Below are 15,550 nucleotides of genomic sequence, written 5' to 3'. Positions count from 1 at the left end.
GAGACTGGACTTGTATCTTTCTGAACTGCTTGTCTGAGAGTCTTAGATCCTGCCCTAGAAGGTAAAGTAGAGGTACAGGACACCTGTCACCATTACCACTGATACTCAGAGTGATGGAGCCATGGTTGTCATTTCTCAGGCTGATAAAGCCTTGCCTCTCTATTTCCTTGACTCATCTTTGCTTTTCTATCTCAATTTGGCCTCTTCCCTCTTCCTCTCCTTGCTCAAACTGGACCCAGATTCCCTACTGTGTCCAAGGGCACATTATTTCTGCTCTTTTTTTTTTTTGAAGGGTAACTGATGAGCACCCAGAGTGTATACCAAAGGCTCCTGTCCTATCCCAGTCATGCTGATCCACTTGCTCCTATATTGTGTTTCTTTAGCGCAGCCAAAAAAGCTTCGTGAAGCTGAACAAAAGATTCTTTCCCAGAAGATTTGTAATGAGAAGTATCAGAGATATTTCAGAACATCAATCACCGTGGTGCGACACGGCATGATCTGTGGCTATTATGACGCGCAGCGTAGTCCTTGCTGGGTCAGTATGTGGCCCCTTTCTGCCTGTTTTTGAGTGTCCCTTGAAAGATAAGGAGGTGCACAGGAAGTGACTCCCTAGATTCTCTTAGCTGGTATGGCCTGTTCCTTCAAAAGGGAGCAGCCCTGACTGTCTGAGGCACTGCTAGGGTGCTGAAGGTGGGTTGGGTGATGTTCACATTGTGTTTCACTAGTTGAGCTCTCCTATGCAGCACTAACCCTGCCAGTGTGAGCGCTAGCCCAAATGATCCCAGTTAACCCACATCACGACCCAGCAACACAGACACAGTGCCTACTATCCACATGGGGAAGGGGAGATCCAAGGACATCAATTCAAGGTCGTACCTCTATGACTCCCAGGCCCATGTTCTTCCCTCTCCACCAAGCTTTGTTCCTAAGGAGAGGGCTTTTGGGCCTAGTCTTATCAGATGCATATTTGCATGTATTGGAAAGAGTTTTATTGTTGGAATGAATAAAGAAGCAGTTTCAAGAACCCTGAATAATTTCATTATCACCTGTGCAGAGAGAGATCCAAAGTCTTTACCTTGACTGGATGACTTCTCCCTTCTGTGAACCCATGTATCCAACCCCATCCATCCAGCTCTGCTATCTTCAAGACTCTGAAACATCCCAAACCACCCCTTCAAGTAGAAGTTCACATGTCTTTTCCCAAACCTGCTCCACTGTCCCCACTATCAGTCACTTCTGTGAGAGGCACAGAGTCTTCATGTAGGGAGAGGGCTCAGCATGTACAGTGTCCCAGAGGTCTGGGGGCAGATCTTCAGTTGAAGGATGATTTAAACATGTAGAGCAATGGGATAGCAGATGTGGCCAGAGAGGTGAGTGGGTGGGGTGGGGAGGTAGAGTGAGTCTGGGTGCAGGGCCAAATTCTAGTCTGGCTCAGGCAGGACTGGGAGGGCGCCTGGGTGAGTGTGATCAGATTTGTCTTTTAAGTCAGTGACTTTCTTGGTTGTGCGGTGCCTAGACTGAAGTCTAAGAGCAGTTTTCATCATCTAGGGATCACCATTGGATCCCAAGCAGGGTATGGGGCAGCAAGGAGCCATAGGACATGTGTTTGAGGTGGAATGGTGAAGATCATAGGGTACTGGTGTTGAGGAAGAGGCTAAGGAAGACCCTGGGTTTCTCTGGAGGTGACTGGTGGTGGGGCTAGTGGAGCAGGTTTGGGAAAGTACATGCCGAGTTTCACTTGAAGAGCAGGGTCTGGATATTTCCCAGTCTGGAAGGTAGTGGAGCTGATGAACAGAGGGGGTTGGACAGGTGAGTTTGATCAGGGAAAAATGGTGGGGGGGTAAGAGATGAGAATTTTGGCCCTTTTTATGCAGAGGTGATTCTCAAAATATTTAAGGTTCCTTTAAGGACTGACTGATAGGCATCGATATTGGCCTGAAGCTGTAGTGGGCTCTGCCTGCTGTCTTCTCTGTCAGGGGTTCTCCTGTAGCTGCAAGCTCCTGGGTGGTTTTGGCAAGGGTCATGAGGAAGGGGACAGCAGCAGTGGAAGAGTAGGGGCACCCAAAGTGAGTCAGTTTACTGCAGGTGTAGTAGGCCCTGCTGGCTTTGTGACTCATGTCCTCTTCCCTGGTCACCAGGAAAGAGTAACACATCTCAGAGGATGTTCAACTTCCCACATCAACCTCCTTCTGTCAAATCTCATATTCCCCTGAGAATATGAGAACCTGAGCCTGGCAGTGCCTTTGGGGATCCTGGGGAAGGAAGCCCTGTGCATGTCTGTCTCCCCAGAACCTTGGGTGGTGTGCTGCCTGGTCGGATGAGGACCCTCTTCTATCCCTGCAGTTTGTTTGTTTTTCTTTCTCCAGGGAGATTCTGGGGGCCCTCTTGCCTGTGAAGTCAACAACACATGGATCCAGATAGGTGTCGTGAGCTGGGGTTACAAATGCGGTGTCCTTCCTTCTGTTTATACAGAGATCATCCAGTTTAAGAAGTGGATCAATGATATTTTAAATCAGGCTTCTGGTATATATTCCATGGGAGTCTGTATGCTGCTCATATGTCTTATGCTACCTGAGGCCATCCTGGTGACCATATGATCATCCGGGCCCACTCCCCTCCTATTTGTGGGGTCTCCCACTAGGCCTCTCCTCTAACCTCCCTTTCCTTCTCAATGTCCTTTCTTCAAATCTGGCGAGACTCTTTGACCCCCGAGAGACCCACAGTTTAACATGCCTGGGCCATGCTCTCCCTGTTGGAAAGGGAGGCTCGAGTGCCTGCAGTCCTGTCATGGGTAGCATGATGACTTGGGACACTTTGGAGAATATGTGCCAAAGGATAGAAGTCATCACGGTGAAACCCTGGTTTCAGGGTCTCCTTGAGACTGTGTCTCACCAGAGATGTCAGGAGGAAGAGAGACTGTTGGGGGGGGATAGGGAGATGCTCCTAAGTAGCAGAGCACAAAGAGCACTTGTATGTATTTGCTAATTAACTTACAAAAAAGCTGTTTTTAAATCAGGACCTACATGACAGGGGTCCATGCCCCTCCAAAGAAGGAAAAATGCCTTATTGATATTTTAATTGGACTAAAGCCTGCATAAATACCTTGTGGACATGAATGTCTTATTCAGGATTGGGCAGGGGGCTGACTTCCTTAAACCTACATATCTATATAAACCCTTAGACAATAGCCACCCTTTGTTATCCCTCTTTGGGATTCCTCTCTCTTTGGGAACTCTACTTTTTTTTTCTATTACTCTAATAAAGCCTGTTACTTTACTCTCACCCTGTGTCTGTGGGTTTTATTCTTCGAATTCATGAGACAAAGAACCCAATCCCACGTTCCTTGCTACACCAGCTAGAGCGGTCATTGTCAGAGGGCATGCAAGAGGTGTTGCCTGGTCCCTGAAGAGGTGTCAGGCCTGGGACTTCCACATCTGGCTCAATTGCCTGTGGCTGGCCGGCTCCGATGTGGATCCATCTATGACTGAGTAGCCTGTGGTACTGGCGTCTTATTGGGTATCCTAATACGGCACTCCTTCCTCTGTGCCCTAGTGGCTGCATTAGGGGCATCCTGAATTGTGTTGAGACAATTTTGAGTGTGGAGATTTAAAATGTGAACTGAATAAATGTTTGGATAGTGTCCTGTGTGTTCTGAAGCTCCACTCACTTGGGTTGTTTGGTTATATATAACCTCCTCTGTGGAGAGCTGTGCCCCCATGTAGCTAAGGAAGTTCTGTTTCTTAACCATAGAAGACGTAAGGCAGTACCTGCTCTGAAGTGCATCTTATGGGTGATTTTGCTAAGCAGATCCTGGTCCCTTATGTCATTTTCCAGCATCTCTGCAGTAACCTCTAGAATTGAGTCACACAGATTCTGCTGGGGGCAGGTGATCAGGAGAGAATGGAACTGGGAGCCCGAGTGAAGTTGGAGCATAACAAATATTCCTCCTTTTTCAGTTCTTCCCCTTGCTGCTCATCCGAATTTGTTTCCAGAAAAATGACTTTCCACATGAAGTAGGGTGAGAGATTCAAAACATTGTACCCAGGTTTGGTGACCTCATATAAGGGCTGGTGTCTCCCATTTTCTTTGTTGATCTGCTGACCAGTTTTGTCCTGATCTTCTGCCTTTTGTCCTTCCAGGGGTCCATGTCTCACCCCCAGATTTCAATGGGCAGCTGTGGCAGTTCCAATTGTTGCCAGAGGAAGGATGGGACTGGGAGATCAGGCTTAAACATCAAACACTGTCTCTTAATGAATACAGCACCAACTCCCAACAAACCACTGGATATTCATGGATTGGCCAAACAAATCTAACTCCTTTTTACCAGAACAATCCAGTTTTCTTGGCCAGCAGGTAGCTTTTCTCCATTGTATGGTCCCACTCTTAGTATTATGGTTCATTTTTTATCTGTGTGATTTTTTTTTTTACTTTAAGTTGATTTATTTCACGTATTTTGTCATAGGAACAGAGAAGACTGAAAATTGACTAATACTGCTATACTACAGAAAACCACAGATGGAATTAATTTACAAACAACAGGAATTTACTTTTCACAGTTCTGGAGGCTGGGCAGTTCAGGATCAAGTTACAAACAGGTTTGGTATCTAGTAAAGGCTCTTTTCTTATAGATGACATCATCTAGATGTCCTTACATGCCAAATATGATTGGGGCAAAGGGGGACCAACTGCTGTATCTTTGCCTGGTAGAAGAACAGATTAACAAACACACTCAACCCTCCACCCCCAAAAAAACTTTGTGGGGAGAACCTAAGCTATTTCACCAATTTTTGTATCTGCTTCCAACTTAAGACCAATCAGAGAAAGTGAAATATCTTTAAGGAATCATGTAAGATGCACCACTTCTAGTTAGCCTGCCTACAGCTTCCATGCTTACAACCTCTAACCAGGGAACACTTGAAGCCTCTTTTTTTTCCCTGCAATATAGCCTTTCTGCTCTTCTGTTTTCAACTCTCTGCCAAAATGCAAGTGATCTAGATGACTCCTTTCCTACAGCAAGATTAGAATAAATAGTCTTTGCTCTCACCCCCCACCCCCCATTGAGTATTGAACCCACAGGTGCTCTACCACTTAGCCACACCCCCAAGGTGTTTTTTAAATTTTGGGACAGGGTCTATGTTGATGAGTCCAGCCTCAAATTTGCAATCCTCCTGCCTCAGCCTCACAAGTCTCTGTGATTATAGGGGTGTGCCATTATGCCCAGTTGCTTTTCTTATCTAGTTGGTCAACATTTATTCATAGATCCTTCAATATAGAATTGACAAAGACCAAATTTTAATCAGTTTCCTCTGAGCCCTCCTCCAGTTTTAGCAAAGAATCCTGCTGAATCCAATTTGTAGAAAGAATCCTGCTGAGCCTGTTTAGCAAGAATTCTCTACTCTTCATATCTAAGCAAGTTTCTTTTGGTAATTTCCCATCTACTGACTCCTTAGTGCTGCCTCTTGGCTAAAAATTTTTCAGCAGATCATTCTGTATTTGGTATTGAACTTGGTTCCAAGCTGAAGTCTTTCTTCCCTAATGCAATGTATGGAATAAATCTGATTGTGTATGTTTTCAGTACTGGAAATTGTATGCAAGAGTGCTCTACCACTGAGCTACATCCTCAGTCCTTTATATTTTTTTTTGTTTTGAGACAAGGTTGTTGAGGCTGTTCTCTCCTGCCTTGGGCTCCCTGTGTGCCACTGTGTCTGGCTAAACTGATATTTTTGAACACTACTTGAAAGCATAAAATCTTGGAATTGGTTTCTGTGGGGTTCTGGGATTTTTTTCTAATTAAAAAATGGAAATACTGGCTAAGCATAGTGGCATGAGCCTACAATCTCAGCAGCTCAGAAGGCTGAGGCAGCCTCAGCAACTTAGTGAGTCCCTAAGCAACTGAGTGAGACCCTGTCTCAAAATAAAAATATAAAAAGTGGCTGGTGATGTGACTTGGTGGTTAAGTGCCCCTTGTTCAATCCCTGGTATCTTAGCTAAGGAATACAAGATAGAAAGAAGAACCATTGATAATTGAAAAATACTGTAACAAAAGTAAAAAAATCTAATGAAGAGTCCCAAGTTCAGAATAGCTCAAAAGGAAAAACTATCATGAACAGTAAGATGGAGAAGAGAAATTATATAATCTAAAAGCTGAAAAATAGATTGGAGGAGAATAATGCACAGAGTCCTGAGGACCTATGAAAGAATGTAAAAAGGTCTAACGTTCATGTTACCAAAGTGTGAAAGAAAGAAAGAGGATAACACTGAATCAATAGCCAAACAAATAAATGACCAATTTGGCAAGAAACAGAAACAGGTTTGAGATGTTGGACAAACACAGAATTTAAAAAAACTTAAAGAACTTTATGACAAGATACATGGCAATCCAACTTTTAAAAATTAAAGAAACTACCTACAAAGATAAACAGAAGGATAACAAATTACCAACAGGGTGAACTAATTCAGATGACAGTGGAGTTCTCATCGGAAAACACGGAGACAGAATTAAGTGGCACAATGTTTCAAGTACCAAAGAAACAAGGGTCAAGCCACGTTCCTCCACAGTGACAAGTAGCTTGTAGCAATTAAACGGAAATCAGAAGATTCTCAGATTGAGGAAACCCAAGGGAACCTGTCATCTACAATTCTTCCATAAAAGAATACCATAAACTCAGGAGCTCACTAAACAGAAAGGAAAGAATAAAAGGAAATTTGAGACATCAGAAAGAAAGGGAGGAATAATCAAAATAACATTTCCTTCTCTTGAGTTCTCTAAATTATGTTTGGTGGTTTAAGAAAACTCATACACTGTTTGACATGGTTCTACATTGATGTAAAGGAAGTGTTTAAAATAATGACTTTACAAACAGAAGTATAAAGAGATAATTTTCTGTAGCTCACATGAACTGGTAAAATAATGACACTGATGTACTGTCTCTATATATATTGGCAGAAACCTAAACATCTATATAAAGCAATCTTATCAAAAACACTATGGATTCAGCAATGTGTAATTATCTGTGTGAATTTTAAACCCGAAGGCTTGTTAAAATATTGATTTCTAGGGCTGGGGATGTGGCTCAAGCGGTAGCACGCTCACCTGGCATGCATGCGGTCCGGGTTCGATCCTCAGCACCACACACCAACAAAGATGTTGTGTCCGCCGAAAAAACTAAAATAAATATTAAAATTATCTCTTTAAAAAAATATTGATTTCTGTTTCCTCTCTGCATGTTTTCAATTTTGTAGGTAGAGCCCACACCTGAGAATGTACATTTGGAACATGTTCTCAGTGGTAGGTGCTGTGGATCTGGAGACCTTTCTTTGAGAATCAATGCTCTGGGGTAACAAGAGTGAGAAAAGGCAACTTTCTCTTGGTTTTTGATATGGAAGTAGCATATATCACCTCACCTGTGTGGACACACTTAGATGCCAGGCTGGGTTATGGGGAAAGAACAGTCTTGGTGGTCATCTCCCAATCCCTGCCATGTCTAGCAGACATCATATTTCTGCAAAAAGCCCTATTATAAGGTCTGGCAAAACCACACCTCTTTCAGTGACACTGATCTTATTGGTGGTGTGTAAACGAGGAAAAATGTCTTTCTTTTCTCAGGTTTCTCCCAGGATTCCTTGATTTAGGTCCAGCTTATGTATCACTTTCTTAAAAGGATGGTCCCTAATTCCCTAGTCTTACTATTTTTTCTCCCGTCTTGTACTTTTAACATCTTTCCAGATGCTCACATCAATAGTGATTGTGGAACTCTCTAGTGTAGGCAGAGGTGCCAAGGATCTGGTCGGGGCCTTCACCAGCCAGGTTCTGTGGGCACTGTCATACCCTCAGAGCCACTTGGGATGCTTGCATGGGCCCGGCCACCCTGGGATCCGAGGTTGTCTTTGGAGCCGTTGGCTGCGCGCGTGCTGAAGCGCCACCACAAGTCAGAGACGCATCACAGCACGCGCCAGAGACGCTGTCCTGAGCCAGCCCGCCTGAGCCAACCCCGCAGGCGTCAGGTGGCCCCGGGACTCATGGCCGCCGGGCGAGGATCCTTGAGGTCCTGGCTCCTGAGTTGCCTGCTGCAGCTGCTTCTGCTACCGCCAAACTCAGGTAAGGCAACGCCGTCTGGGCCATCCTCCGCCCCTCCGCCCCTCTCGCCCCTGTCCTGCCAGGGTGGCTGTCTATTCTGGCATCTGGGACTCTCTGTCCCCATACCAGCCCAGTGGCCACTTGTGCTCTATTAGCCCTCCCAGGATCTCTGCAGGGGCTCCCAGTGATCTGAAACCCCTGTCCTCTCTGGGTCCCCACCTGCCCTCTAGCCTCCTGGGACTGCCAGCGGGGAGCACCTCTGTCTTGTGACTCATCCGCATCCTGCCGCTTCCGGCCCCCCCGCCCCCCCCCGTCCCCCCCGCCCCCCCCGTCCCCCCCCCCGTCCCCCCCCGCCCCCCGCCAGTCTGGACTCTGTGACTACTGTCCTGACCTCCCGGACACCCTCTTCCCAGCACCTTTGGAGCCTCACACTCTCCTCCTGCTCCCCATCCTCTGCTCTTCCCCAGTAGCTAGTCCCACTCGATTCTGCTGGTTTGACTCAGGCATGTTCCTGAACAGCTCAAAGGAGTATTCTAAAATCCACCTTCTTCCCAGATCCCCTGTTCCAACCCAGTGTGCCTTACCAGCAGCTGCTTCATTTTCTCAGAAAATAGATCTCCAGGCTCCCTCTTTGCCTTGGGCTCCCTCCATCGGCCTCCTGTCGCCCATCCTCCTCTCCCCTTCTCTTTGCTGTGTTTCTTCCTCCATCCCCATGCCCCTCTGGCTGTTAGGCTTCATGCTTCCACCCCACCTTATCCTTGGCCCATTCCTTTGTCTTTATTGACCTGACCTTTTACTGCTCCCTTCATTTTCTTTATTTATTTTGGCTTCCTGATTCTCCTCTACCTCAGGACTAACCCTCTATCTCCTCAGCCTTTGCCCCAGGCCCCCTTCAGCTCTGCTCACCCCTGACATAGGGGTATCCCCTAAGGCTCTCTCTAGTTCCCTGCTCCTTTCCTGTTTACTGCTCACTGGGTGAACTAACTCACCCTGGGCTCTAAGCTGACATTTTATGTGATAATGCTTCATAAAACAATGTGCCACTTGCTGAAGTCTCCACCCAAATGACCTAGAAACATCTCGACTCTTGGGGGTTCAAAGCTGCCTCACCTTACAAACTGGCCTCTCTTACTCTGTAGTCCCAAATCTCCCATCCAGCTCTCCATGTCTGGTCTCACACCAACTTCCTCATCCAGAGCTGCTCCTCTCTTGTCTGGTTCTGCAGTATCTCCAGTGGGATCTCAGAGCTTTCAGTCCTTTACCTTCCTGGCTATATTACAAGCCTGGCACTGCCACACCTTTATTGGCGTCCCAGGGGGTCTTAACCAGCTTCTTGGCCAGGTGCTTAAGGACCTCTGTGGTTGGCTCCTGTGCTCCTTTCCTGGTATCATCTGTCTCTAGCTATCACAGGTCTTGCTTTCATCCTCTGGCATCTCCAGCATACACCACAATGTTTCTTCTGCAAGGAATGTCATCCCTTTTTCATTTCTGCTGTGCCTTGTCATCTTTAAGACCAGCCCAGGAACCCCTCCTCTCAGAAGTCTCTTTTGTCCACCGCCTCTTCAGGGCTCACCTGACACCTGGGGTCTGTCACTCTGATTTCACATGAGTGATTGTGTACTTAGGTCTGCCTCCTGTGCTGGGCATTGGGTTCTTGGAGGGCCGGCTCTGTGTGACACATCGGTTCCCCCACCGTCTACCTCCAAGCTAGGCTCATGCAGGAGATGAGGGAATATTTGGAGAATACATGAGAGAACTAATTAATGAAAACATGCACGTCTTGGCTGTCATCATGCCCCAGCTTTAGCTTCATCTCTGGCCATCTTTTCTCCTTCAGGTTTCACAGATGACAGAACTACACCAGGTGAGTTCAGTGGGCCCCTGCCATAGGAAAGGCTTCAGGTCTTTGGGGGATGTGTTCAGAAGGGCATCAGTTGATAGCATTTCTGGGTTGGTAGGAACCAGGAATATTCTAGAGGGCTACTTTTCAAAGAACAACCTGTGACTACCAGGATGTATGGACTTAAAAATCCAGGGGGAAAATCTACAGGGAACTCCATGGGAATGCAGACTCTCTTTGAATTCAGACCAGGCTGCATCCTCTCTGGGGACATGTCCAGGAGGCTACACTTTTCCATGTGTTTGGGGTTCTAAACTGTGCAGTTGCAGCTGGAGCCTGCTGGGCCCTGGGGCCCTGGGGCATTGTCTGCGGAGCCTGGCTCTTGGGTTTCCTATCTTTTTCCTTATATATCAGGGGCAAAGGCTTGGGTTTCTCCTGTCCTTTGGATTCACGAACCTCCATTGTCTCAGGTCTTGCCAGGCTCTTCTCTGATTCATTATTGATTGTTTGGTGGATTGATTAAATTAAATTGATTAAATTGTTCTGCCCATTCGCCACTCCTATTCCCTTTCTCCCCACCTTCTCCAACTTTTTTTCTGATACGTTCCATGTGTTCTTTGTGTGTTCTTATAACAATACATATTGCTTTCATGTGTATTTTTTGTTTATTATTCATTTATTTTTATGTGGTGCCGGGGATCGAATCCAGTGCCTCAGGCATGCTAGGCAAGTGCTCCACCCCTGAGCCACAACCACGGCCCCACGTTTCCTCCTGTTTTCATTTAGCCCCATTAAAATGTCTTCATTTGGAAATAAGCAATGTATTGCCCACTCTTTTTAAAAATATATATTTTTAGTTGTAGATAGACACAATATTTTTATTTTATTTACTTATTTTCATGTGGTGCTGAGGCTCAAACCCAGTGCCTCACACCTGCTAGGTAAGCACTCTACCATTGAGCCACAACCCCAGCCCCCAAACTTCTTGATTTTGATATAATCAAGTTAGTCTTATGTTTTAAGGTTTGTGGAGTGTGTGTGTGTGTATGTGTGTGTGTGTGTGTGTGTGTGTGTGTGTGTATGTATGTGTGTGTGTGTGGTACCAGGGATTGAACCCAGGGGTGCTTTACCATGAAGCTACATCCCTACTCCTTTTTATTTTATTTTTATTTTGAAACGGAATATTGCTAAGTTGCCCAGGTTGGCTTTGAACTTGCAGTCCTCTTGCTCAGCCTCCCAGTTAGCAGGGAGACAGGTGTGCACCAGTAGCCCAGCATGGTTTGTATTTGGGGGCTTTAAGGACTCTTTCCCACCCATGGCACACAGTCTGTTAACTTCACAGTTTTACCTTTATCTTTAGGTCTTCAAGAACTATTAATGAGGAATCTTTTCATTCATATGAAAGCTAGTTTTCACACCACCTACTCAATGGTTCTTTGTGCATTGATTATGGTGACCTGCTCATTTACATCAAGTTCCTGAGTTGGTCCACCTGACTGTCCATGTGTCAGCACTATACCATTCCTGTTATTTTGGCTTTCATGTGGGTCTTAATATCTGCCAGCACAGAGGCCCTTCTTTACTGGGATTTTTCAATGGTCAAACTCTTTCCAGACCTTTGTTTTTCCATGTCAATTTTAGAACAAGTTTATCAAGTGTCTTAACAATTCTAACTTGGAAAATGAATTATAGATTAATCCTGGGAAAATTATATCTAAAATACTTATTCTCTTTCACAGAAAGGACCGTCTCTCCATTTATGTTTATTATTTTCTGTGTCCTTTATTAGAGTTTTAAATTTATCACTGCACAAGTCTTATGTGGTATTAGGTTAATTTCTATGTACTTGTAATTTTTTTGCTACTGAAAATGTGTTTTGAGTGTATTTTCTTGGTGGTGGTGCTGGCGTAAAGAAATAGTAGTGATTTCAAAAGTAAATGATTTCATGCAAGGTATTATGTACATACAATAAAATGCACAAAGTGTGACTGGATCTAGGAATTATCACCATGAACACACCTGTGTCCTCAACCAGCCAAGTTAAAAGGTAGAACAGGACATCCCCTTTAGGCTCTCAAAAATTACTTCCTCTGCCCCTTTTCACAGAGTCTCCTTATCCTGGCTTCTGATAGTGTAGATTTTTTTTTTTTTTTTTTGGTCTGTTCTTCAACAGTATATGATGTTTCCTATAGGTATTTGACATATCAAAAGTTACAAATTTCCTTTGTTTTTCTTTTTTTTTTTTCAAGTCGTAAGTACACCTTGAATGTTTAAACACCCCCCCCTTTTTTTTATCTCTTGAGAAAAGCACAAAATCTCTCTCCCTCCAGATCATTAGAATTGTTCATGTGGAGAAAGCATTGGAACTCTTCCAAGGGTGGGACCACCCTTGCACTCCTGGGACAATCCCTATGTGATCAAGGAGTGTTGTTTTTCAAAATGTGATGTTGGCTAATATTTTATTTAGAATTCTGCATCTGTGTTCATTCAAACATTCATTCACACAGTCGTGCATCTTGGCTGATTAAACTAGTGTGTGAACTGTGAGTGGGGACCTCGGAGGGCTCCAGGCTGCTTGGTGTAAAGACTGCAGCAAACATTGTAGCTCTGCTTAGGATCCCTTCTCTGCTTCTCCCTTGTTTTGAAGTCCTGTGCTGGTTGAATCTCAGTATCTCTCTCCTGCTGTGAAATCTCTATGTCCCTTTCTTGATGCTGGTATCTGTCATTGTCACTTTGTCTAGCTTACTGCCTTTGGGCAAGCCACTTGCCTCTCACCCTCAATCTCCCTCTCTGAAATGGGAAGAAGCCCCTGTCTTTACAGCATTATGCAAATTGGCCTTGGAGGGCTTCTTGGTTCTGGGCATTCTTATCCTCCTCTATGTGGTCACGTGTCTCTCTGATATGCTAGTTTCTGAACTTTGTGGTGAGCCCTGGTGGACACAGGATTCGGACCAACCCCGCCATTGGCCCTGGGAGGTGAGCCTCCGGATAGACAGTGAGCATGTGTGTGGAGGGTCCCTCATTGACTCCAAATGGGTGGTGACTGCTGCCCATTGCATCAAAGGGTGAGTGTTGTCTATGGGTCCAGGGCCTGGAGATTCAGAGCTACAATGGACCCAGCCCAGTTTCCTTATTTCTTTGTGGAAGGAGGGGGTTGGGGAGGGTGGGAAGTGGTGGCCAGCACAGAAATGTGTCGTATTCAGGATCTGAGAGGCAGCCAGGGACTGACTGGGGCGGGAATCTCAAGCAACAAGGATTGTATTCCAAGCTGGGAAGTAGGAAAACCCAGAACCCCCTCCCGCAGGAATACATTTATGTGCATCTATACCCACAAACCTGCAGCATGCCACAGAGAACAGGCCATCTTCAGTCAACTTGAATAAAGAAGGATGAGGCAGGCAGATCCCTCTCTCTGAGACCTCCAGGATAGATTAGGCAAGGTGGAGTGAGCACAGCAAATCAGGCAGGACTTCCGATAAGGGAGAGGGTCCTTGGAAGAGGTAGGGGCATACTTGTTTGGGAAACTGATATCTGCCAGGCGGGGCTCTGTATCTCCTGCAGCTCCAAAAACTACACAGTGGTACTTGGTACTTCCAAGCTGAACCCAATGAGATACGAAAAGGTCATCTGGATCCCTGTGAGGGACATCATTGTGCACCCCAAGTTCTGGGGTCGAACATTTGTCGTGGGTGATATCGCCCTTCTCCAACTCCTCACTCCCGTCACCTTCAGCAAGTATGTTCAGCCCATCTGTCTCCCAGAACCCAACTTTAACCTGAAGATTGGCACACAGTGCTGGGTGACTGGCTGGGGCCAGGTCAAACAGCGCTTTTTAGGTGAGCAGGATGGAGTGGGGTGGGGGCATGAGGTCAAAGTGACTGTCACCTCTGGTCCTTAGTTCTTTAAATGGGTTAGGACCATGTCTCCCGTGGTGACCATTGTCATGGTTTCCACGGCCACTTCATTCAGGTTACACTCTCTAGACTGGGTGTAATCATTTGCCTCTTATAGAAACTCAGGGTCAGGTGTTCATAAGTTCACTCCCTCCCTCGTTCACTCACTAGGCACACTTTGGGCATCTGACACACACCCAGCCCCTGCCATTGAAAATGCATGCCCTGCCCGGAAGGGAGTCACAGCAGTATGTGGTGTGCATGGCATGTAGCGATGGAATCAGGGAGAGCAGGCTGACAAAAACCTGAGGAGATCTGGGCTGAGCTCTGGGCAGAGGGACTGCTTGAGATGTCTGAAGGAGGAGCAAGTGTTAGTCAGGGGACAGAGAGAATAGCCAGTACGAAACTATCAGTCTGGAGAGAAACGGCACATGGTTGGGGTCCCAACTTATATAAGTGGCCACCCTGGAACTTGATGAGGGCTGGCTTGGTTCAGCAGCTAAAGCTCCCCAGAGAAGAGGATCCCTAACCAAAGTCTGAGAAGGTAAAGGGTCTATACTTAGGGTAGACACTGCAAGGGGAAGGACCGAGTGAAGGAGGGGATGGAAATGTGACAGGGCATGGCTTGACTGAGCCTCAAGATTGGAGGTGACAATATCTTGGGCAGAAGTCAAGGTTGAGTGATGTGAAGGGTTGTTGCTCACCCAACTGAGCTCCTCCACAGCCAACTCCACGCTGACCTCAGAGCTGCAGGAGGCCGAGGTGTTCATCATGGACAACAAGAGATGTAACAAGATTTATCGCAAGCTCTCCGTTATCCCCCGAATTACCCGCCTTGTCCAGGGAGATCTGGTCTGTGCCACCAACTATGGAGATAACTTGTGCTCTGTGAGTTTGGGAGGTGCAGATTCTGGCAGCTCTCCTGCTAGTAACTCCTGGGTGGGGGCCAGTTCCCTGGGGCAGGGCTTGCTTAGCTCCCTCTGTTACTATCAGGATCTACTCTCACCTTCCTTCACCTGAAACTTTGACATTGGCTGCTATTCTGAGTTGGGTCCCTAACTGAGCAGCCCAAGGAGGCCCCAGTTAGCAAGAACAGCTCTCAAATAGAACTCAGAGGGCGGCTACTCTGGGTTTCCTGGGGTTCAGGAGCCTCCTTCACTCCTCTCTTCTCTACAGGGAGATTCTGGGGGACCATTGGCTTGCGAAGTCTATGGCCGATGGGTGCTGGCTGGGGTGTTGTCCTGGGAGAAGGCCTGCACCCAAACACAGAATCCAGGAGTGTTCGCTCGCATCACCAAATATAGCCAATGGATTAAGAAGCAACTGAGCCATGGAACTCTGACTGGTCCTTGCAGCTCCTCCTGGCTCCTATTCCTGTCCTGGCTGCTGTGGCCTCTGATGGGCCCCTGACTTCACCCCTTCCTCTTCCTGCTTTGCCTCTGCTGGATGGCAACAGATGGGGGGTTGGACCAAGGTCACATGTCCATATTCAAGGGTAGGGAAAGAGTGGCTCCTAGGAAACCGGGTCCTGCTTTGGCATCCCAGCAGGGAGGGGTGTGGTGAATGACTAAGCCCTGGGTGAGAAAAAGGGGGAGTATGATCCAGAGGGTTCTGGAATCTGGGACAAAGATAGTAGGGTTTAAATTTAATGCAAAGTGAGCTGGTTCTTTTTTCTGTTCTCTGGAGCATCCCTGGGGGTTGGGAGTAGGTGGGAGGTCAGGGCCTCCTGGAATTAATTCT

General features: G+C 46.5%; 1 protein-coding gene across 1 annotated transcript; it reads left to right on the top strand.

Annotated features, from left to right (window-relative positions):
- Positions 1 to 7,845: 7,845 nt before the first annotated feature.
- On the top strand, positions 7,846 to 15,220 carry LOC143399754 (putative serine protease 45). The gene is made up of 6 exons (XM_076856709.2): positions 7,846 to 8,098; positions 9,915 to 9,941; positions 12,826 to 12,982; positions 13,479 to 13,753; positions 14,535 to 14,698; positions 14,987 to 15,220. The coding sequence occupies exons 1-6, from the start codon at positions 7,846 to 7,848 to the stop codon at positions 15,218 to 15,220; spliced, it is 1,110 nt and encodes a 369-aa protein (XP_076712824.1).
- The last annotated feature ends 330 nt before the right edge of the window (positions 15,221 to 15,550 follow it).

The sequence above is a fragment of the Callospermophilus lateralis genome, chromosome 1 (genome assembly GCF_048772815.1).
Source record: "Callospermophilus lateralis isolate mCalLat2 chromosome 1, mCalLat2.hap1, whole genome shotgun sequence".
NCBI classification, from domain to species: Eukaryota; Metazoa; Chordata; class Mammalia; order Rodentia; family Sciuridae; genus Callospermophilus; species Callospermophilus lateralis.
Note: the sequence above shows the minus strand (reverse complement) of the source record. Positions and strands in the feature narration are given on the sequence as shown.

What these genes read in the sequence shown, in the direction of transcription:
- LOC143399754 (XM_076856709.2), top strand. Translation starts at nt 7,846, where the DNA reads ATGCTTGCATGGGCCCGGCCACCCTGGGATCCGAGGTTGTCTTTGGAG. An exon ending in TCTGCTACCGCCAAACTCAG is followed by an intron (nt 8,099 to 9,914) that starts GTAAGGCAACGC and finishes TTTCTCCTTCAG; the next exon opens with GTTTCACAGATGACAGAACT. An exon ending in GGTCAAACAGCGCTTTTTAG is followed by an intron (nt 13,754 to 14,534) that starts GTGAGCAGGATG and finishes GCTCCTCCACAG; the next exon opens with CCAACTCCACGCTGACCTCA.